At 39.4% G+C, this 25,093-nt stretch overlaps 1 protein-coding gene and 1 non-coding gene across 2 annotated transcripts; both read right to left on the reverse strand.

Annotated features, from left to right (window-relative positions):
- Nucleotides 1–971: 971 nt before the first annotated feature.
- Nucleotides 972–1,078, reverse strand: LOC117133134. Its single transcript, XR_004456975.1, has one exon. It is a non-coding gene; the product is annotated as a small nucleolar RNA R71 (small nucleolar RNA).
- A 12,138-nt stretch (nucleotides 1,079–13,216) lies between these two features.
- On the reverse strand, nucleotides 13,217–19,871 carry LOC103862640 (amino acid permease 1). The gene is made up of 7 exons (XM_009140328.3): nucleotides 18,792–19,871; nucleotides 16,714–18,345; nucleotides 15,361–15,454; nucleotides 15,049–15,263; nucleotides 14,750–14,892; nucleotides 13,957–14,184; nucleotides 13,217–13,870 (listed from the first exon to the last, which is right to left on the reverse strand). The coding sequence occupies exons 2-7, from the start codon at nucleotides 17,057–17,059 to the stop codon at nucleotides 13,442–13,444; spliced, it is 1,455 nt and encodes a 484-aa protein (XP_009138576.1). The 5' UTR covers nucleotides 17,060–18,345; nucleotides 18,792–19,871; the 3' UTR covers nucleotides 13,217–13,441.
- Between the last annotated feature and the right edge of the window lie 5,222 nt (nucleotides 19,872–25,093).

Below are 25,093 nucleotides of genomic sequence, written 5' to 3' on the forward strand. Positions count from 1 at the left end.
GATTGGATCTATGTCACCCAAGATCAGATGCCTAGCCCCATGAGTCCTCTTGTTTCATCATAAAAAAGAAAGCTTTGTTCTTTATTGCATTTTAGTAATAATCTAGTCAAAAATCATCTCACTAATTGATAGCACTTAGATTAAGCATGGTCTTGCATTACCTTTGCTTTAGAATCACTTAGAAATGGTTTGACATCCTTTATATTACAACATTTGATTAGGAGCCTTGAAACTCCTATCATCAAATTGGCGCCGTTGCCCAATTCTAAGTTGATTGTGACATTGAGATTTAGTCATTTGCTTGAGACTAAGTCAATTTTTATTTAATTGTGTTACTGCTTCTCTTTGTTCTTCTCTCTTTGCATTTCAGTTGTATGAACACAAGGAGCAGAGGTCAAACAAACTTAGTTCCATGAGTTAAAGACATTAGAGCACTTGAGAGGGAGATAGCAAAACAAAGAAGAGAAGTGGACCAACAGGCTCATTTGCAAAGGTTGGGGTTTGATATGGAGAATCTGCTTCAAGATGGTGGTGCCCAAGGAGGCATTGATCCAAGAGCTGATCCTTTTAGACCACAGCGCCAGCAATAACATCCACAGCGCCAAGCTAGAGCCATTGGCACTTATGATCAGCCTAATATCCATGGGTACAGGATGGGCATCAGAGCTCCAGCTGTGGAGAACAACAACTTTGAGATCAAATCCAGCTTGATCAACATGATAGAGAACAACAAGTACCATGGTCTTGCTTTGGAGGATCCACTTGACCATTTGCACAGATTTGATAAGTATTGTGGTTTGTCCAGGTCCAAAGGTGTTTCTGAAGATGCTTTTAAGCTGAAATTGTTTCCTTTCTCCTTGGGAGACAAAGCTCACACATGAGAGAAGAACATCCCAAGTGACTCTATCACTACTTGGGATGAATGCAAGAAAGCTTTCCTAACCAAGTTCTTCTCCACTTCAAGGACTGCCAACCTTAGGAATCAAATCTTTGGGTTTCAACAAAAGAATCTTGAAGGCTTTGGAGAAGCATATGAGAGGTTCAGAGGCTACTTAAACCAATTTCCACACCATGGCTTCATCAAAAAGAGCTTGCTCAGTACCTTCTACAGAGGTGTCCTACCCAAGTATAGAAACAGGCTTGACACTGCTAGCAATGGTTTCTTCTTAGGGAGAAATGAAGTAGAGGCTGAGGAGCTTGTGGAGAATATGGTTCAGAGTGATTCAGTCTACAGTGATGAGCATGATAGGAGTAACAGAGGCAGTGGAGGTAAAGATACAAACACCAAGAGAGAGTTGAAGGCTCTACAAGACAAGCTGGATTTGCTTCTTTTGGACAGAGCCAAACAAGAGAAAGTGAACTTTGTTGGTGAGCAGAAATAGGAGGAGACAATTGTAGTTCATGAGGTTGATGGTCTAGAAGGTCAAGAGGAGCTGTGTTTTGTGAATGCTAATGGGACATGGTACAAGAAGGAGCCTAACTTTCAGTACATCAACTACCAACAAAGGCCCTCTTACAAAAACCAAGAAGGTGGTTACCAAGCTAGGCAAAACTACTCCCAAGGCTTTCCCTCTAAAGGAAACCAGTCTACACAAGGTCAGCCAACTCTTCTACATCTACTACACAAGAAAGTAGCACTGATACAATGCTGAAACAAATTTTGGAGTCTCAAACTAGAATTGAGAAGCACATTGGCTATGAACTGAAGAACCTTCACGCTAAAGTTGATGGAAGCTACAATGATCTCAACAACAAGTTCTCCAACCTTGATTTTAACTTCAAAGCTTTGGAGAACCAGTTTGCCTCTATGAGTAGTAACTCAAAACTCCCTATGGGATCACTTCTAGGAACTTCTGAGCAAAACCCCAAGGAGACAATGAAATCTATCACCCTAAGGAGTGGTAAACAGTTGCCACCAAGAACTCTCATTAGGGATAATGAGAAGCAAGATGAGGAGGTGGTCATCAATGTGGATGATGATGATGTGGTTATTATGGATGAGAAAACCAATGAAGAGATCTTGGAGAAAATAGTTGAAGCTAAAGGAAAATGAAAAATTGGAGAAAAAAAGAAGGTGGAGAACAAGAATGAAGCTGCTACTTCATCAAAAGGAGCTCCATTCATTCCTCCTCCCTATGAACCAAAACTTTCCTTTCCTGGTATATTCAAGAGACAGCTTTTGGAGCAATACAAAGCCTTGTTTGAGAAGCAAATGAGTGAGGTTCAGATCACCATGCCCATTATTGATGCCTTCATGCTAGTGCCTCAGTACAGGAAGTTCCTCAAAGATGCTGTACCCAAGAAGAAAAAGGAGATGGAAGGGATGGTAGTTCTCACCCATGAATGCAGTGTCATTATACAGAGGTTAACCATCCCCAAGAAGCTTGAAGATCCAGGAAGTTTCACACTACCTTGTGCTATTGGGCAGTTGGTTTTTGAGAGGTGTCTATGTGATTTGGGAGCAAGTGTGAGCATTATGCCTCTCTCTATTGCTAAAAGGCTTGGGTTTACACAATACAAGAAGTGTAGACGCTCTCTTGTGCTAGCTGATCGCTCAGTGAAGATTCCCATTGGTATCCTAGAAGATCTCCCAAAGAAGAGAGGAATAACTGTGGTTAAAAATGATAAGGATAAACTAATACCAACAAGAACAATAACAGGACATAGGATGTGCATAGATTATCGCAAACTTAACTCAGCATCTAGAAAGGATCATTTTCCATTGCCATTCATTGATCAAATGCTTGAGAGACGTGCAAATCATCCCTATTATTGTTTTCTTGATGGGTATTCAGGGTTCTTCCAAATTCCCATTCATCCAAATGATCAAGAGAAAACGACTGTCACATGCCCCTATGGTACCTTTGCTTATCGAAGGATGCCATTTGGGCTATGTAATGCTCCAGCCACTTTCCAAAGATGCATGATGTTTATTTTCTCTGATATTATAGAGGATGTTCTGGAGGTGTTTATGGATGACTTCTCTGTCTACGGATCTTTGTTTTCTACTTGTTTGTCTAATCTTAGCAGGGTCCTCAAGAGATGTGAAGAGACCAACCTTGTGCTGAACTGGGAGAAGTGTCACTTCGTGGTTAAGGAAGGGATTGTGCTTGGACACAAGATTTCAGAGAGGGGGATTGAGGTAGACAAGGCCAAAATTGAAGTGATGGTTGGGTTAGCTCCACCAAAGACGGTTAAAGACATTAGAAGCTTCTTTGGTCATGCTGGATTTTATAGAAGATTCATCCAAGACTTCTCAATGATAGCAAGGCCAATGACTAAGCTTCTATGCAAGGAGGCTGTATTCAATATTGATTGGGAATGTCTAGAAGCCTTCAAGAAGTTGAAGGACAAGCTGGTTAGTGCCCCCATTGTGCAGCCACCAGATTGGGATCTCCCCTTTGAGATCATGTTTGATGCTAGTGACTATGCTGTGGGAGCTGTGCTTGGTCAAAAGAAGGACAAGAAGACTCATGTGATCTACTATGCGAGTAAAACTCTTGATGAAGCCCAAATGAAGTATGCTACAACTGAGAAGGAGCTGCTAGCCATTGTCTATGCCTTTGAGAAGTTCAGAAGCTACTTAGTTGGGTCAAAGGTCATAGTCTACACTGATCATGCTGCATTGAGACACCTCATGGCCAAGAAGGATGCTAAGCCAAGGCTGTTGAGGTGGATCTTGCTGCTACAAGAGTTTGACCTTGAGATCAGAGACAAGCCAGGAGTTGAGAATGGTGTAGCTAATCACTTGTCTAGACTGAAGATTGAGAGTGGGATCCCTATTGATGAAGGTCTTCCAGAAGAACAAATCATGGCAATTAGAGCAGTGGTAGCAATTAGTGAAACTGGAAAGAAGCTTGAGGAGGTGAAAGCAACTGAAGAAAAAGGTCCTTGGTATGCTGATTTGGTGAACTACTTAGCTTGCGGAAAAGAACCATTTGGTCTTGAGGGATATGCCAAGAAGAAATTCTACAAAGATGTGAAGAGATACTATTGGGATGAGCCTTACCTCTACATTCTTTGTGAGGATCAACTCTATAGAAGAGTGGTAGCTGAAGAAGAAGTTGAAGGGATCCTCACACACTGTCATGGATCATCCTATGGAGGGCACTTTGCTACTTTCAAGACTGTTTCAAAGTTGTTACAAGCTGAGTTTTGGTGGCCTCATATGTTCAAAAACACTCAAGACTTTGTCTCTAGGTGTGATTCCTGCCAAAGGAGAGGAACCATCACCAAAAGGAATGAGATGCCTCAAAACCCAATTCTAGAAGTGGAGGTGTTTGATGTGTGGGGTATTGACTTCATGGGACCATACCCATCATCTTTTGGCAACAAATACATCCTTGTAGCTGTTGACTATGTCTCCAAGTGGGTAGAAGCTGTGGCAAGTCCCACCAATGATTCTAGAGTGGTGATCAAGATTTTCAAAAGCACCATCTTCCCAAGGTTTGGAGTTCCAAGAATTGTTATCAGTGATGGAGGTTCTCACTTCATCAACAAGCTGTTTGAAAGTCTTCTCAAGAAGAATGGTGTGAAGCATAAGGTTGCAACTCCCTACCATCCTCAAACAAGTGGTCAAGTTGAGATCTGCAACAGAGAAATCAAATCTATTTTGGAGAAAACTGTGGGAACTACAAGGAAAGATTGGTCTATCAAGCTAGATGATGCACTTTGGCTTATAGGACTGCTTACAAGACTCCTTTAGGAACCACACCTTTCAACCTTGTGTATGGGAAGGCTTGTCATCTACCGGTTGAGCTTGAATACAAGGCATTGTTGGCTGTTAAGTTGCTGAACTTTGACATCAAGAGTGCCAAGGAGAAGAGACTTCTCCAACTCAATGAGCTTGAGGAGATCCGACTTGATGTTTTTGAGAAATCAAGGATTTACAAGGAGAAAACCAAAGCTTTTCATGACAAGAAGATCTTAAAGAGAGAATTCAGTGCTGGGGATCAAGTGCTTCTCTACAACTCTAGCCTGAAGTTGTTTCCAGGGAAACTCAAGTCAAGATGGTCCGGTCTTTTCAAGATCAAGGAAGTTAGGCCATATGAGGCAATTGTGTTGTGGGACAGGCATGGTGGAGACTTCACAGTCAATGAACAAAAGAGTTAAGCTCTACATGGGAACCACAATGGAAGAGAAGGGAATCTCGGTTCCACTCTCCAACCCCGACACCGCCTAGCCAAAGGAAAGCAAAGTCAAGCTAGAGACTTAAAACAAGCTCACTTGGGAGGAAGTCCCATGTCTATCCTTGTATATACTTCACTAGGATTACTAAAAAAAAAAAAAAGTGGAATCCGACGCGGGTTGGCCCACACGGGATACCTTACCCGCGTAGCATCCTCGATGGCTTAGCGCGGGTTCAGTGACGCGGGATCCCTCACCCGCTCGCACGAATTTAATCTTTCTCGAAGATCTGACGCGGGTAGAGCAACGCGGGGTCGATCCGTTCCCTTCAACCCGCGTCGACGAACCAACCAGCCCCAACCCGAGCCCAACCCCGACGACCCGACCCGGATACAACCTAAAACTACCTACCCCGCGTCTCTCTCTCCCGTTTCCCTCATCTCTCTCTCACAAAACACCAAACCTCCCTCACCAAGTCACCCCATATCTCACTCAATTCTTCACCAAATCAATCCATTCTTCTTCCTAAATCCAAGCTTTCGCCCCTGTAGTATATTTTCTTGTTTCACATCTTCATTTTCTTTCATCCAAAGCAAGGTATTGTATCCTAAAGTTCAATTTTGTTTTTCTCATGAACCCTAGAAATTTCAACTTGAAATTTGATCTTTCTCTTGCTTGATACTTGTGAAATAGACTAGGGAAAGCTTATATATCATGTGGGGTTGTTGATTCTATGGTGAAATTGAGTTGAATTTGAACTTTCATAAATTAGGGTTCATGAGATTTGGGGATTTTTCGAAATTGCTATATTCCCATATGATTTTGGTTTGGTTTGGTTAGTTAGGGAATTTGAGAACTTAATTAGAGAACTTATTAATTCAAGAACTCATTTGATGCTTAAAAGCCTTATTCGTTGCTTATGATCATCTCTTGTGTGCAATGTGATAATTTCGCTAAGGCTAATTATTATGAATTGAATTCACATTTGCATTATCAAGTTACCTTCTTCCTTTTGCTTATCCTTCTCCAAGGTTTGAAATTTTCAGGTACAAATGGGAAGAAAGGACCAACAAAAGATGGAAGCTGAGAAACAAGAGCTTGCAAGGCAAGAGACCGCAAGACATGGGAAGCCTCTAACCTCCGTGTCTACAACGGAAGGAACTTCTAGGCAGCAAGTCTTGGCAGCAAGGAGGAGATAAGGCAAGCAAGTTGCCACTGTTGAGAGCGTGGATGCTGGTAGTAGAAGATCAGCCCCTCCCAAAAGGTCAAAGGAACCGAAAGGAAAGAGGGGTAGCTCTTCCCCAAGAGGAGGAGAATGAGGACATCACTGTAGAAGACTAGGCTCCACACAAGAAAGCCAAGGTGTCTAAGGGGAAGAAGGTTGACACTGAGAGGGATAGAACCAAGACACCAACTGAAGATGAGCTATATGGGCATTTGAAGAATGGTGTGTTGTGGCCTCCAACTCGATTTGCGGATATCAAGATCATGGAAGAGTTGGAGATTGGTGATGACATTAAGCAGCTGTTGGAGCGCATGCACATGCAAAGCTTCTTCACTATGGCCTATCCTACCTATGAAGATGAGTCTTGTCAGTTCTTAGCATCATTGGTGGCTACTTTTCACACCACCAAACATGTGAGGCAATGATGGGGAAATATCAGGTTCAAGGTACATGGGAAGGTTTACAACATGACCTTCAAGGAAATCGGACAAGCGTTTGGTCTTAAGGATTTGGAGGAATCATCCATCCCTATCCTATACGATGTCCCTAGGGAAGAGAGCATGGCTAGAATGGTTTGGAGAGTATTGGTGGGGAAGACTCGCAGGCCAAGCTGTGACAAGAATGCTTCCATTCGCCACCCTTCAGTGCGTTATCTCCACCGGTTAATTGTCCACACCATCTTTCCGAGAAAGGAACCGGGCAGCATTATGCTCATCCAAACCGTTCAGCATTATGCTCATCCTTCTTAGTTGCCTCTTGTGGATTCTGATTTCTACAAGAACTTTGGAATGGTGGGATTCTTTGTGAAGCGCCTAATCCACTACAAGGAATGGGCTTGGACAACAAGTGACTCGGAGTCTCAGGTTGGCATTGGTGGATTGATAACGCCATTGCTTCAGTTCAAGGATATACCCTTAGAAGATGATCCAATTGGTCACGCCTTCATAGACTAAACCTATTTGAAGAAAGCTCAGTATTTCAGTAGCAGGATCGATGGAACTTGTGTCTACTCTTACATACAGTCTACAAGGGAGGTTGAAGTGCTTCTCCCAAACACTGCCCTCACAAGCTTTACTAGGGCTGGAGATATTAGCTTTAATATTGGGAGTGAGCACTTTCTTGGACCCCATGGTCCTCTAGCCCCCTTGAGATCTTCCAAGAAGAAGAAGACAGCAGATAAATGTGGTGTGTTCCAAGAAGACGCTTCCGGTCTAAACTCCGAGTTCCTTTATGGTCCTCCTCGTTACCACTTTGACCAGCGTCCGGGAGCTCTCCCCCATGGACCCCTTCGCCAGGCTCATGAGCATATTAGCAACCTCCAACGATGGAACAAGGCTCATGACAGAACTATCTTCAAGCTCAAAGACAAGTGCAAGGCGTTGAGTAAGACCGTGAAGAGGCAAGCAGAAGCTTCAGCTCAGTTCATGAAAAAGGTGGCTGATATACTAACTAGAGGAGCTGTAGCGGGATGTTCATTATCACACTTTGACTTCTTTACCCCCCAGCCTCAGCCTTCAATTGGTCCTTTAGCACTCAGACTCCCCGCCACCAAGAAAGAGTTCCTCCGCCGGAAGAGAAACCCACCAGCTCAACCGTCCAATTCAGGAAACAAATCTCCATCCCTTGCCTCGACAGATGAGGAAGCTGACACCGAGGATGAGGCATCTGCCTCTTCCCACGCTTCATAGAGAGGTACTCCACCACCCTTACATTGTATATACCAGTTTTTTTCTTTGCATTTATTTCTCTTTTCGGTATCTCATCCTACTTCCTAACACAGAGACTGTGTGAACTTAGTTTGGTGGAGGTATCAAGTATTTGATCATGTTTTTTTTGATGATTTAAGTCTCATGCATTGCATTGTACATACATATATGCATAGAAAAAACCAATAATTTGAAAAACACAAAAAAAAACATGTAGTTGCATCACTTGCACTTTTAAGATTGAGTCTAGAGCATATAGGTTGCATGAGTGAGACCTCTTTATCATGGATCTCATAAACATTTGGGTTATCTTTGTTAACCCAAATGACACTCCTTACCCTAAAACCCTAACCATTCTTTGAGACCAAACATCGAATTGCATGAGTGAGGCCTCTTTTGATAGCTTGTCATGTGCAAAATCTTGAGAGTATTGGAGGCGACATAGGTTTATTCTCATCTCTTTCTAGCACAATGAGTTAGCATTTGGGGATGTTGAGAGGGGTTTGTGTGTTCTAAATTTCAATATCTTGGGTTTGGGGAGTGAGAAAGATGAGAGAGATGAGCATAAGAGTATAAATAGAAAAGAAAACTCTAGGGATAAAAAGAAAATAAGAAGCTCTTGATTATGTAACAAAGAACCTTTTCCCTAATAAAAAAAAGGGAAAAGAAAAATAAAAAGAATCAAAGAGAAGTTAGGGAAGGAAATGAAAAAGAGTTAGAGCTTGTAGAAAATGAATTAAAATCCCTAGTGGTTGAGTCAAAAGAAAATGAGAGTTGTTCATTGGGTGAGTGATGTGAGGGGTTTAGTTTGATTTTGAGATGATGATAAAGAGGGTAGAACTTGTGATCACTTATAACAAAAGGGGGGTAGAATGATGAGAATGAATCTATGTATGCATGAATTGCTTCTAATCTTAGATAAATTTTGCATAATGATCAAACTCCTTGTTTTGAGTGATAACCACTTTTAAATGAAAACATTTGAACCCATCTCTTCATTCATATTAGACCATTGCTTACCTAGCTATTTGTGAGAATTCACCTTGTCTGTGTGTGTTTGAATCAATGTGAGAGCTGATTGAAGATACTTGTTGGTAAAGAGTATTGCAACTTGAGTAGAGGCAAAAGAGTATGGATAGGCCTAGAGAAGCTAGAGTATAATAAGGAAGATGCTCATGTTATTTGCTATGTTTCTTTAAGATGTTAAGTTGAGTGCTAGGAAGTGTTACTTTTGGCTATGAGTTCCCACTTTCAAACCTCTCACCCTTATGAGTTCTTACAAGGTCACTTGAGGACAAGTAAAGAACAAGTTTGGGGGAGTTGATATCTTGCATATTTATATTGCTTTAACTCTCTTTTCTTGCATGTTTTGATCATATAGATTAAGATATTAGCATTTTTAGGATCCATATTGCATTCATATGTCTTAATCAGGTAATGGAGTATCCCATAGAGTGATTTGAGGGGTTAAGGAGCATTGTGGTTCGAAAAGAGTTGAAGAACGAAGTTTGGTCGAGTATGATGAGTGCACCGCGGGTTGAAGTCACGCGGGTTCACTAACCCGTGTTGTCATGAAGAAATAGAGAACTCCGACACGGGTTGAAGCCACGCGGGATCACCTACCCGCGTTGTTACGGAAGAGGCAACGTAGTCTAACGCGGGGACGACGACGCGGGTGATCCCCATATTCCCCTACCCGTGTTGCCGAAAGGTTTTGTTTGAGGAGTCACGCGGGTGAAGCAGCACGGGAACCCTTACCCGCTCGTACGAAGAAGGATCGTCGTCGAAGGTCCGACGCGGGAGAGGCGACGCGGGTTGGTGCTAATCGTCTTGACCCGAGTCGAGACTTTACCTTAGTCGAGACATATAAATACTCATGTAATCGAGCCAACTTCTAGCGTGCCCCAAATGTAAAATGCCAAATCTCCTATGGGCTCCTAGAGTCTCCTATACCCCTATTTCATAATTCTTTTTTTAATCAAAATCTAAACTCCCAAATCAAATCCTTCCCGGTTATCAAAACTAAACCCTAACCCCCCCCCCTATGGATTAGTGAACCCATGGGTAAATATTTAAATTCTATACTTTTCAAATTCAAAAAAAAATATTTTAAAATCGTTTTAAATCATATTTTGATGATTTTTTCGAAAATATAGAAAACAACGTTTTTGGATTTTAGAAATATTTTTATCAAATTGTATAAATCAAATAAAAAATATTAACGTTTTCATTTTAATTTTATGATTTTTCGTTTGACATATAAAATTAAAAGAACAAAAGGGTCCTTTTGAGATTGTGTTATGAGATATAGGGGCATGAGAGGAGATGATTCCATGTAATCCTAAAGTTAGGATCTATCTTGTTTTCTATCTAATCACAAAAGAACTTTTAGGTGAAAGATCTTATCTTGATCATTATCTTTTGTGATTGCTTGATTATCTTGATCACTAATCATGATTAGCACCAAATCATCATTGATTCTTGGGCTCATCATGAAGAGTAGTGAGTAGTCATCTTTGGATTCATGCACTAGGGTGATTAAGGGTGATTAGAGAAGATCTAGGGTGTTTAGTGCTAGATCTACTTGTTTCCTTGCTTGTTGAGGGTTCTCAATGCTATTTTAGTCATGATCATACTAAAATAGATCTCTAGGCATTTCCCGCCCACAAGGTGTATGTTGAAATGCCTGAACCAACTCTTCAATACTTTTAGCTTGCTTTACGTAAGATATTAGTTGTTAAAGGAGTTAAGATTGCTATTAGACTTGTTCTCCATGTTTGATTAGGTAACATTCAACCTAAGAGATTAGATGCTTGAGTTGCTTTGTCAAAAGAACATTCATCTAGAGATAGAGCTTGTTTAGCTTAGTGTCTAGGCATAAGGAAAGTGTTTGATTGAAAACTTCTCACCTCTAAATTGGATCTATGTCACCCAAGATCAGATGCCTAGCCCCATGAGTCCTCTTGTTTCATCATAAGAAAGGAAGGTTTGTCCTTTATTGCATTTTAGTAATAATCTAGTCAAAAATCATATCACCAATTGATAGCACTTATATTAAGCATGGTCTTGCATTCCCTTTGCTTTAGAATTACTTAAAAATGGTTTGACATCCTTTATATTACAACATTTGATTAGGAGCATTGAAACTCCTATCATCAATGCATACCCAGTGCCGTCGATCGATACAGAAGAGAAGCCTTGACGATTGAAGATTATGATCAATCGATGTACATCCTGTACCATCGATCGATGTTGAGACGCGAAACACACGACTTGGTTCCAGCCGACTTTAAACCAAAGGCTTCACCAAATTACAAGATTACCCCTGACGAGTTTTTAACCTAATAGTTATATACTTGCCTAAGTGTTAGGAGGCAGGAGAGTTTTTACCACCATTCTATTTTTACTTTCAGCAAGAGAGAAAGAGAGAGAGAGAGTTTTAGGAGAGAAGATCATAGAGAGATTTATGATTGGAACTCATTCGATTCATCTATTCTATTCTATGCAGTTTTTATCTATATTTTGTGTCATGAATTGCTTAGCTATGTCTGAGTAGTTTACTTGTTAGATTCAGGGTTCAAATAGGTTAGAGGGATTAGCCCCAACTATAGAATTGCTTAGTTGTGATATTCATTGATTGATTGTTCTTAATGCTTGTTCTAGCCTTGCTAACTAGAATATTGAACCTAGGAATTTGCATGTGTCAAGCATCCTTGATCATCATGTTCTGAATCTAATATGTTATGCTAGGACTGCTAGAGAGAGCTAACCGCTGATCTAGGAGACTAGTGAGCATTATCAACCTGCGCCTAGGGCTTAACTAGAAGCTATCGATCGATATTGTTATCTGACAATGGATCGATATTGCGAAAGGTGTATCGATCGATATCCCTATAGGATCATCCATCAACACTTTCTTGTGATCAAAAGACGACAGTTGAGATCCAAGATCTAGTTAGTTAACCAGTGAAACATTGCCATCGCTGATCACTGTGATTAAGGAGTTGAGCTCTAATATATCATGCATGCAACTGTTAGGCATCTATAGGATTATAATCTCCAACACTTGAATAGAAATCTGCATCTAATATCTTCTAATAAAGTTACACCCCCAATCATCTTGTTAGTCAAGCAATAGCCTTTCTCAATTAGGATTGCTATTAACTTTAACCCCATAAAACAACAAACACCTAGAATTAATAACCTCACTAGAATTAATACGTTTCCTAGCTCCTTGTGGATTCGATCCCTAAGTAGTGCAGCTAGCCAAGCAACTCTCAACATTATTCTGCAAACTCTCCAATCTCAAGCTTCCAGTCCTGCCAGAACTGCACAACCATCTCAGCCTCAAGCTCAGTCACAACCTCAACGTCAGCCCCAAGCTCCAATTCAATCTCAACATCAGCCACAAGTTCAAGCTCAGTCTACGGCTCCACCACAACATCTCACGATCAATAACCCATATGAGTTAGATAGGTGGTGCCAAGAACTTAGTATGTAAGGTTTGGTCAGTTCATGTATTAAGCTACAATCTTTTGTGTACTTTGTTTCCAGTTGTATTATCTTTTGAATGTTTAGAACTGAAACTTTTATGTAATATATTTCGATTTCTATGATATTTTAGCTTTTAATTCGCATTTTGCATTTTATAGAAATTTCAAATTTGTATTTTATAATTGTTTTTAATTTTATTTTTATAATTATTAAAACTAGCCACGAAAGAAATCGTAGCAAACCATAGCTTATTACTACATTACATTTCGTATCAAACCGTAACACATTGCCACACAGGTTTTATCTCAAATCGTAGCAAAGTTTGCTACGAAAAGTTTCGTAGCAACACGTGGCACTTTGCTACGTTTTTTGACATGCGCTTTTTTTGCTACACTCGTATACGTATGTTTTGCATTTCGTAGTTCAGCTCCGTATAGCCACGAAGATTTGGTCATACCCACGAAAATTAACGTGGCTGTGGCCTGTTTTTTACTAGTGACGTCACTAACAAAACACAAGTGCCTTGGAAGAAGATTTTTACACCGAGAATAGTAATGTTGTCGTAGACACTAACCTCCACTTTTGTAAGATTTGGATGTTCGACTTGCACACTTTTATAAGAACCAGTAATGTTAAAAAGAATAAATAAGTAAATAAAAATTAGTTGTCACTGTTCAAAATCTGTATTATTCTCTTATGGTTATAAATGACCAATCAAAATTGCAAGAGCTGTTACAGGCTCATATGTATTAGATTGGGAGCTGTGGATACAGAGTTTCATGTAGCTTTTCAGCGAAGTATTCTCATTGGATTTATACAAAGAAACAGTTACGAAGAAAGACTAAACTACTACATAACTTTATTATTCTCTCATGGATCTGAAACTCACTCACTCATGGATAGTCCGGAAAGGCTTGTATGTCTTGACACTGCTTATCAGTCCTGCGATGGATCCAGCAGCAGCTAAGAGTGATACGATCAGGCAAACCCAGCACATCACTTTCAGCCCAATCCATCTAGGAGAGTACTTCTTAACCTTAGTCTGTGCAATATGCATCTCGACAGGGAAATAAACCGTTAAAGGCCAGAACGAAGCTGCTCCGATAAGACCCAAGATGGCGTTGAAGAAAGGGAATATCATAGCTACAACAGTTGTTATAACCACGTAAGCTGTCCTCCACACCAACCTGAAGATGCTGATGTTGAATTTTCCAAGGAAATGTATGTTTACTGAATATTCATAAGTGATAAACTTGTTGTCAGGCCAGTTTCTATTGCATCTCTTCTCAACAAACTGAAAGATCGGCTGCGCAAACACCTGCAAAATCATGTTTCTTTTTTCATTAGCTGAACAGATAGATTGTGCAAAAACCAACCTCTCTCTTTCTTGTTTTTGTTTTTTACCTGATAAGCACCGATAAGGTGGAAAGCAATGCATGCGTTTGCAAAGTCAATCAGCCAAAAGGGCTCGTAAAACCCGAAATCTGTGAGGAAATCTCCAGGCGCTTTGTTTCCAAATGCGGCATAGCCGAAACAACCACATAAGATGTAGAAGAAAGTGGTGGTTGATACTCCCACAAGGCTTGCTCTTTTCATAGATTTGTTTTCTGCTGGGCTAGATTTCAGTGTATCCTGCAAAAATTATTAAGCTTTCACCAGTTAGTGTATACAAAATCCACATTTCTTACAGTTAGAAGCAACTAATTTTATTTTTGGCCCTACAACCGTTTTTATAAAAAAAAATAGTGTTATAATATACAGAATTGGGGTTCAAACTCTGCACCTTGAATACATTACCAACCAACTTTACCATCAGAACTAACTGAACTTTAATGGAAATGGCCACTCAAGCTAATCCTTGATCAGCCTCTGAATAGATTCGGCCTTGGTGACACTGTTGACAAGAATTATTTCATTTGTTTGATGTGGAGAATAGATTGACAATATCTTTGATTGCGACTTCTTGTCATTAATATGCACATGTTATGCCTTTAAGCTAAAAGACAGATTCTCTTATTTTTTACTCTTTTGAGTAAAGCAAAGAAAAGTGATACACACGGAATTTGATTGTAACTGTAATTGTCAATTATCTCTAACCACAATACTATCGACAGGTTCATATTCAAAGCTATCAAAGACTCACTAAAGATTTGATTGATAACTTACCTGCATCTTACAAAAAATTACACACACTTACCTGAATCTCAATGAGAACGGTGGCGTAAGCATATGCAAACGCTATGTCACCAACCGCTTGAAACGATCTCCATATCTTTTGAGTCGCGGTTACATCAACTCCTACCACCGTACCCGTCATATTCGTCTTACCGACTTTCCCACCTTTATATATCGTAACATATTAACCGTTAGTTTTGTAATCTTGTTTATGCCTTATTTCATTTACTTTTTACTAATGGTGGACCACTTGGTCTATAAACTGTTACAAAAGTTGATTTGTTTAGTAATTGCAATTTTGCTACTATATTTATTATGCACCTGCGACGGTCGCCATGGCTAAACCAATCCCAATAGTTGCGTAGGTGAAGGACATAACCGCAGCCATAATGGAGAGAAAAGAGAGCTTGTGAAAATTTGGGATTTGGCTAAGAATAATCTGAATGATCCCGAAAGCCGCCATATACGGATAGCTCGACAAAGTACAATCTGCGTGGTGCCCTTTATCGTGGAAACAGTTTGCTTTCCCGATCGCTCTGCGCAAATACCATAACCACGTCAGTGAAAAAATTACTGTAGATATTGTAACCGGGTTTAGAGTAATAATAACATGTTCACGCGTAGTTGACTTACACCAGACTAATAGAAGCAGTGATTGTGTACCCAACAGTGATCCCTATCAGATTCCCATACTGTGCCACTCCACACAGCTGCACTTTCCTACCACCTGTGGATTTACAATAATGAAAATATTACGTAGTCCGCTATTATTTATTTACTAATGTTTTAAAGCTATTAATTTATTTTCTGTTTCATAAAGCAAAAACAAAATACTCCACGGGACTATAGATAATATCCAAAACCAACAATGTTCCTAAAAAAAAAATGCTCCTAATACTATCAAAACCGTCTGCCTCATACGTCAACATATTTAATTCTTGTTTTCCTCGGGTTACGCAATTTTGGATAATTCTAAACAGTAGTAGTATTAAATTTTATCGGTATATTTAATTTTTTTTGAAGATGTTCTTGAAAGATAAAGTGAAAGTTTCAGCCTACCTAATAATTTCAACAACAATAGTAAATTTGGAAGTTAAAGCCGGTTACCACACTTAAGAACTTGTAGGACTTTGAATTCATAGTTTTTCTCTTAATGTTTATCAATTATTTAAATACTAATTTATAGAGTTTCTACATTACAATCCTAATTACATTCAATCGTGAGAACAAAATCTCAAATTTATTGAACAAGGCAACATACTTTCATATTGTTTAAATTATCATCCTTGTGAAAAACAGCCTAATTATTCATCTCACTGACCATAGTGTATAGTTTGAAATTAAAAGGACAGTTACCATTGTTTCTATGTTCAGTCAAAAGATATAGAGCAGTTGTAGTAAGTACAATGCACTGTCTTTCTAACTAAACAGATTGGCAGGGATTTAAAGAAAATGGTTGGAAATCTAAAGTTTCATTTACTATATCTACAATCCTAGCACGACCAATCGGATGCACATACAAGATTCATCCTCCTAACTAAATACCACACAAAGTAAGTATCTAATTTAGTGATGCATATTAAAAAAAAAAAACAGAATCATGCTTTAAAAAATCCTTGTTTCACAATGATATATTTTTGTTTTAGTGTTTTCACACAATTTAAAAAAACATTAAATCATTATATTCTATAATTTTCAATTTTCAATAATTTTTAACTAATAATAATTCATTAAAATCAATTAATTTTCTTAAAATTCAGAATTTTTTCATAGAAAATACGTAAAGTTTATCTTTCTAAACAAATTTTTTTTCCTAAAACATTAACTTGATGAAACTGAGTGAATAAGTAAGTTCTTTCACATGATTGAAAATTTGGTAAATAACCCTTTTTCAAAAAGAAAATATTAGTTGGTATAAAAAGTGAATTTAGTTTTCAATCCCCTTTACAATAAAAATGTGAAAAGAGAACCAAGAAAAAAACATACCGAGGTAAGCACGAACAACGTCCATGTAAGTGTAGTTTCGTTTTCCGGTGACGGGATCCGGCGCACGGTAGCAATCAGCGAGCATCGTAGAAGTGAAATAAGTGATAAAAGAAAAAATGACCAAAATCAAAAGCCCTGCGATCCAACCAAGCTGAGCTATCGCCCAAGACAATGACAAAACTCCGGAGCCTATCACCGCCGTGATAATATGCGCACTCGCCGTAAGCCACGTCCCCGTCCTCTTCTCTCTGCCGTCGTCATCCATGTTCTTTGTAGGATTGGACTCGGCGTAGATGTCGCCAGATTCCGCCGCAGGGTGCTCTTGTTCGGTGTTGAAACTCTTCATAGTGTGATACAGAGAGAGGAAGAAGCAAAGAAGAAAGAAAGAGAGAGGAAGAAGATAAGTAAATGAGTATGTAGAGATAGTAAATGGTAAATGAAGAAGTCTGGTTATAGTCAATAGATTTGTGTTTACATAATAGCTTATATATAGACTTACTTGTATATGTATGCCTATATAATATAATGTCGTTTTAATTTATTCCAAAAATATATATATTGTAGTCATTGTAGCATATATGCCAACGAGACGTATACGTAAATACGTGTCAGTCTCAACTTTTATTTTTTAAAATATATTTTGTAACGTCTTCTTTTTCAATGCGGCTTGGGATATGTGACTATCTCGACCAGACTTTGACCCCACTTACAACATCTCCAATATACTTTCCATATCTGTTTCTATAATAATGTTAAGCAAAACTGGTTTTTAGTTTATATATCAAAATAAAAATTACGGACGGGTAAGATGCTCCCACACATGGAAAAATCCAATACGTAACCAAATCTGTGAAAGATAAATAAAAAATCATAACAAGTGAAGACTTAATAGTGTAGTATCAGTAGATACTACACGATAGCCTCATGATAAAAAAGCAAGAAGACAGAGACACTCCCTAGGGTTAGACACGAATACTCGTTATTTATCTTATACCAGCTACTTGATCCGTACTTATCTCGCTTTTTTAAATATCAAATCGTTAAGTTTTGTTATTTGCAAGTACAAGGTAAATAACAAGTATCACAAAAAAAAATTACGATTCGCCTTGATATTACTCGTTACTTGTTTCACGACTAAAAAAATGATAACTAAACTATAAAACCCAAATCTCTAAACAAATATTTCTTTGTTGTAAGAAGTAAACAATATTTTCTTATCGAATTCCATCTTTTTCTTTTTATATTAGGTGCAAATATTTTATTTAAAATAACTCTTGTGTTTTTATCAAATCGAGTAAATAAAGCAAACTTTTATAACCTTCTTTCGTAAAAATATTATCTATCAAGTAATTCTTAGAAACTTGAAAATATATCCCAGTAATTAATAAATATTTGTAATTAGCAAGTAATCGAACAAAGCAAGTAATTTGTAAGTAACATATATTTGGACAAGTACTCAAAACAACAAGTACTCGTTTCTAATAAGTCAAGTACAGGTTGAAAAAATCATTACTCATTCAAGAGAAGCCAAGTATCAAATATACGTAAAAAAGTAAGTACCCGCCTTGCACCCACCCCTACTGCTCCCAACTAAGAGCCATCATATCATAGAAACATAGAACTGCTTCTTACCTGAGCTCAAAACCAACATGAAAACCTGAGAAGACTTGCATTTACGGTCATAACTGAAGTTGAAATAATCTCTAAGCCAAGAAACAAAACTGATAACCAATCTCTTCCTTTTGATAATAGTACGAAGCTTTCGTGTCAATCACATTTGTATGCTCATAACAATGTAAAGCAGAACAAAACGGAACCAACACCACCTAACAACCAAATAAGTTTCTGACAATAAACTGGAAAAGAGTACAACCCGGATATAACAAATCGATGAAAACTATCTTCATCTGCTTGAAACTGTGGGAAGGCTCAACAAATATAAGAACAAATGAGACACTAGAAGCTAACATATCTAGCCTGAAAACCACCACCAACGAAAACCGCCATTCATAACACAGTGAAAACGAGAGTAATGACTGGAGCAAACTAGAGACAAAACCGGAAAAGAGCCAACACACCTTCCTTGCTCTAGCCTCCACGAGGAACACCGGAAACTGCATCACCGAGACTGTTAATATCGCAAACAGAGGACGCCGCAAAGGGGAAGAAGTTAACACCACATGACATCTAAAAAAAGAGGAGGAAGAGCCTGCCCCGGCGATGGCCGAAGCCAAACCACCGGGGAGGCTGTGGCAGATCTGCGAACGAAGTCTTGGCGGCTGGGAACTCTTCGAGAAAAAAATAGGTTTGTTGAAATGTTAAGCAAAACTGTTATCTCTCTTTTTTTTTTTTTAAATAGAAATTATATTTTATACTATTTACAGAGGAAAAATAAAATTATTCTTTATACTTTACAGAGAATAAGAGTAAGCATATACAATATTTTACATGTTATGTAATATGCTCCCTACATAAGTATAATCATATGAGTTTTTTAGGAACTACTTTACATCTTATATAATATGCTATTTACCTAAGAGTAAGCATGTACACTTCTCATGCAATATCTTACATTTTATGTATATGCTCTTAGTTTAAAAGTTAGTGCGTGAGTTTCTCAGGCAATACATTGCATATTATGAAAATGGAAAATAAAAACTCACAATTCTTACTCTTAGACACAGAGCATATTATTGCATGAGGAAACTCACACATTTACTTTAAGGCAGGTAGAATTACACAAAATGCAATATACGACCAGAGAAACTTATATACTTACTCTTAGCAGGGAACATATTACATAAAATGCAATGTATTCCTTGAGAAGCTCACACGCTACTATTAGGCCAATAGCAAATACAAAGTATGAGAAACTCACACACTTACTCTTACACATAGAGAATATTACATAACATATAAAATACTTGGTAAAGAGCTTACACACTTACTTTTACACAGGGATCATCGTACGAAATATGCATATTCATGCATAAAGCCTGAAAGGCAATTAATACGCATGAAGAATAAGTACTAATGCAAACTTGCAAAGTCCTAACCACATGAGCACCCAATTTTAAGTTTATCTAGACGTGAAAAGCAACAAGACTGGCGTTTGAGTCACCACACCAGATAGATTCTCACCAGCACCGATCAATAAGACTAGTGTTGGCCTCACCCTTTTGGGCCGAGTCACAACCACGTAACCAAACACTGACAATGGCTTACTCGTAGGAAGCAGAGTGACGCACCTTACTATGTTAGCTAGTGACATACTTCCAAATGGCACAGTGAAACATCTACCAAACATTGATAGTGGCTAAGCTCTAGGGTAGAGTGCACTGAATATGCAATTAAGAGCAGCTTACTCACGGGGTAAGAGCTCAATATAATATTTTAAAACTCCGCTTTCAAATGAAAAGAATAGTCCCAGACCTCCGGGGCCCAAAGGGATACAATCCAAAACCTCTATTCTCAATGAAACAATCGTCCTAAGTCCTTTGGGTCTCAAAGGAATACATCCTAAAACATTCGATTTCAATAAATGACATGTCCTCAAACCTCTAGTTGTTAGGATCAAAATCGGTCACGACGGAATCAATGTCTGAAAGTTCTCAAGAAAAAGGTCTTTCTTTAAAAATAAAGAAATAATAGATAAAAAAATAGCGGGAAAACCGAAATTGAGTTTCGTATGAGTTCTGAAAATGATTCATACAATAAGCCCTCGAGAAAGGTTACTCGAGTCCTTGGACAAACGGATCCTTGGTGTCGAAACAACGGAAACGAGCATCAACCCGGCTCGCCATCAGGGCAAGCTGGATGCACGTCCAACTCGCCCCAATGGCGAGTTAGACCGAACAAGTAGTCCAACTCGCCCGCTCGACGAGTTGGATTGAACGAGCAGTCAAACTCGCCCGCTCAGCGAGTTGGACCAAACGAGCAGTCCAACTCGCCGAACGGGCGAGTTGGATATATAGAACAAGCAGTCCAACTCGCGAACGGCCGAGTTGGCCGAACGAGCAGTCAAACTCCCCCGCACGGCGAGTTGGATCAACTAACCTATCTGTGTCCCGTCCTCGTAGTTTCCTTCTTCGAGATCGGATCGAACTTGCTCTTGTTTCATCTCGATTGTAGTGCGCAAGAACTCGTTATCTCATATGAGATTCGAATTGATCGTATAAAACAGTAACGGTTAACTAAACACCTTGAACTGCCTCTACTACACGAGAAATTTGAAACTTTCTTCGGAATCAACGTCGTTTCGGAAGCGCTATTTTGATAAATCATAAAAACGCTTAACTCGGAAGATGGCCCGAAAGGGTCCAGAACGCGGCTAAAATCCCACTAACGATTTCAACGAAATCGTGCCCAATCGTTATGATGGTTTATCTTTTATTCTGAAGGGGAAGATAAATGTCAAGTTCGGAGGACAAATGTGGAGTTTCCAAAGATAAAAATGAAGACCGAAGAAAAATGGAATATTTCCGCGAAGCGATAAACTCGACCGAGGTCAGAAAGGGAAAAGCAAACCGCCTCTAGGAGGAGTATATAAGGACGCCAAGGTTGAAGAGGCAAATAGACAATTATTTTTACTCTTATAACTCTCTGAACTTAGAAACTTTAGGCATTATTCTCGACATGTTATGTTTCTATGACTGGCACTCGATTACTCTTTCAATCGAACTACGTTTGGCTTGATCTTCGAAAGGGGTATACATGCAGCCTTTCATAAGGTTCAGTCGGAAATCAATCAAAACTTTTTTTGTATCTGTTTCGTCTTCTTTTATCGACTAGGTTTAAGGTTTTAGGTTGCTAGACCTAGGTAATTCGATGATAGTTCTTGCGGCCGAAGCTTTTATAATTTCTTGTAATGATCGCAACACTCTTACATCGCGGACGCTTGAAGAATAAGTTTTTTCGACAAAAATACCTTCCTCAATAAAAACACCTTCCTGGAAGACCAACCAGTCTTACGCGCTAACATCTTCTCAAACACGTATTCTTCGCGAAGACTTAAAAACTGTAATATCTACCGATAAGTTTGTTGATGATCACAACAAACTCTTAACGTCCTAAACAGACTAAGCCATCTCGTAGAGATAGATCTCGTACACCCGACACAAGGGTAATAGCGCTATATAAAAAATCAAAATTTTAGTCAACACTTTCGGGAGACTTAAATATTGTCCTCAAAGAGATGCTCGATTCCTACCATACAAGTCGCGTAAGCCAAGAACATATGCGGACTTTAAAGCGGGACGTAATCATGTCGAAAATGATACGGGAAACATAAGTCAAAGTAGTCATCGCACCCCCTAAAGCCGTGACTAGACCTAGGTCTTGCCCTAAACCCATCACATATCTCTAGGCATAGTATCAAACACCATGATACGAGATCCTAAAATTTTCTCTTGGCTAATATTCGAGCGTCTTCAGAAATCCCGCAAGTTTACGCACTGCGGAAAACTCTCGAAACAGATCATGAATATAACAGTTCACCAAGAGTTAGATTACGAGATGACAACACGTAATCTTCCCTCTATACTCATATAAATGCTTGGTCACCTCTACACGACACATAACTAGACCGTAAAGGTCTGACTCGAAAATATGTTGTAAGAATCTCAACTCCAGGACGAACTACGAAAGGCTTGATCCAACAGATCAGCTATTCGTCCTCCAACTATCCAGAGAGGGGATTTAGAGTTGAAGCCACAATACTACATACTTATGGGACAGACACTGTACTACGGGTTATCTCACGAGCATCCTATGGACCATCTGGAAAGGTTCAAGGATCGCATATCTGCTATTAAAGTCGAGGGAGTCTCTGAGGACTACCTACTCTGCATGCTCTTCAAGTTCTCACTTGCTGGAGAGCTTCACACTGGCTTAAGAAGTTACCACCAAGATCTCTCACATCTTGGAGCGACATCAAAAATGCATTCCTATGCAACTACTTTGATGTGGCGTGTTCTGAAGACTTAAGGAGCAAGATTGCTACATTCGCGCATGAGCCTACAAAGTCTTTCAGAAGTTCCTGGATCAGATTCAAGTCTTACCAGAGGGACTGTCCACACCATGGATTCAATGAGGTGCAGCTACTCAGCACCTTCTTCAGAGGTATCGCAGTGCAGTAGCAGATGGCTCTTGATGCTTCCAGCGATGGGAACTTCAAAACCAGGAATCCAGAGGAGGTTGTGAGAGTTATTGAGAACTTAGTATCCATCAACATCACCAAAAACACTGACTTTGAAAGGAAGAGATCTGCTGCCATCCTTGAGAATGACCAGATGGATGAGGTCAGAGCATACCTAGAACTTTTCCTAGGAGTTGTAGACATAAGCGATAGCTTGCATCTCACCCTAAATCCATCCTAACTGAGCTAAGATTGCTAGAGTAAGGCGATAGGTGATCTAGGAAGCTTAGTGAGCACATTCAACCTGCGCATTAACGCTTGACCAAAAGTGTCGATCGATATTCCAATCGAATAATCAGTCGACGTTGCAACAAGTGTATCGATCGATATTCCTATAGAATCATCGATACACACTAGTCAATAGACAAACTTAGAAAGTGAAAGACTAATGGTTTGTTATTAAGTGTTGAGCTCTATAATATCCTGCATACAATTTATTAGACATCTGTAGGATTATAATCCTGATTACCTGAATAAAAATCCTAAGTCTAGCTACTTTCATCTAAGTACCAAAAACCCAATCAATCAATCGAGCAACTACCTTGCTCACAAAGCTGTATTTTACTTTTAAAACATAAACCAACCTAGCTTAATCAACTTAATTAGATTTATTAGGTTCCCTAGCTCCTTGAAAATTTGATCCCTAAGTACTACAACCGAACCTCTTATTTGAGAGAGTACTCACTCCTTAAGGTAATTTGAGTGAGATCAAAATTGGCACCGTTGCCGGAGAGCTTTCATCGCTTGATAGATTTAATTCGATTTAGTCTAGGTTTCTTCGTAAAACCACTTTTTGACACAAAAAAATTTGTCTTGTCTTTTTAGGTACATGCCCAGCAGTATCAGAAGCAGCAAGGAAAATCAACTGCTATTCTCATCAGATTCTGCAAGTTTGGAACGTTCAATCCGCAAAAGAATACGCTCTTCATTGATCGACAACACACTAGTTTGTCGCTTGATTCTCGTCAACCACCGTCGACCGACACTCGGTCACCACCGTCGACCGAAGACACTCCTCTGTCGACCGATATCTTCCACCCGACGTTGATCGATACTTTAGTCCGAACATCGATCGACACTGAGCCACGAGACGTGGTTGCGACTTTGATTCTTGTACGTGATGAGAAGGGAGACCTGCATGACCAGGAAGGCATCTGCGTAATGCAGCATGTCATAGGATAGATGCTCAAGGGGCTACAATCATTGAGTCCGATACTGATGCTAAGCTGCTCTACCTGTAGGTGAGGCTGCTCGACCCAGAACGTTGGCTGATTAGAACCGTCCAGATCAGTTCTACACCAACAGATCAGCTATTCGTCCTCCAACTATCCAGAGAGGGGATTTCGAGTTGAAGCCACATTACTACACACTCGGGGGACAGACACCCTGTAATAACCCTCATAAGCCAATAAATTTTTGGTCGAGAAAAATCCCGCTCGACCAGTTTTTAGTTGGTTCGACAAGGATTAATAAAAATAAAAATCGACCCAGTAGATTAATTTCTCGAAGGGACTGTCTTGTGGTTGAAAGACCTTCACTTGATAGTTTGGTCGAGTCTTAAATGTTTTGGTCGAATTTTTATTAAGCTGGAAGAGATTTTTCAAGAACAAGACGAGAGTCAAAGACAAGAAATATTTGGTTGAAAAATTATTTAAAATTATTGACCAACTTCTGAAATAATTTTAGAACTAAGTTATGTCCTTCACCAGCCTGGTTGTGCAGTTATTCAGTCTTAGACTTGCACCTGCCTGCTTGCCTACCTTCTTCAATAACTGGCACATGACAATCATAAGCTGCCTGCTTGCCTTGTTTCTTAGATTGTCATGTGAGAAGCACATGAAAGGGCTGGAGTTTCTTCAGGTTAAGGAAAAGACAGCAGCTTGTGCTGAGAGTGCTGAAGCAGCTGGCCAGCTGTCCCCACTCAGCTTAGCTTTGTCCTGAGTGAAACCCTCACCTGAAGCAAGCTCACCTCATATTTAACCCCTCTCCAGCTGCTTCCCACGTTCAGAACCCTGCAGAAAAACCTAGAGAATTTCAGAGAGAAAGAGAGAAAGAAGAACAGAAAAATTAGTGAGAAAAATCAGGAAAATAAATCAAGAAAAAATTGGTGGTGACCTAATCTCAACCTTATCTCAGTTTGTTACCTTGAGAAAGATCAGAAGGTGAGATTTTTAAATAAAACCC

Source organism: Brassica rapa, chromosome A03 (assembly GCF_000309985.2).
Source record: "Brassica rapa cultivar Chiifu-401-42 chromosome A03, CAAS_Brap_v3.01, whole genome shotgun sequence".
NCBI lineage: Eukaryota > Viridiplantae > Streptophyta > Magnoliopsida > Brassicales > Brassicaceae > Brassica > Brassica rapa.

Coding starts and splice junctions, on each gene's coding strand:
- LOC103862640 (XM_009140328.3), bottom strand. CDS start 17,059: ATGAAGAGTTTCAACACCGAACAAGAGCACCCTGCGGCGGAATCTGGC. Junction 15,264..15,360: donor ACTGCTTCTATTAGTCTGGT/GTAAGTCAACTA, acceptor GTATTTGCGCAG/AGCGATCGGGAAAGCAAACT. Junction 13,871..13,956: donor ACCTTATCGGTGCTTATCAG/GTAAAAAACAAA, acceptor ATGATTTTGCAG/GTGTTTGCGCAGCCGATCTT.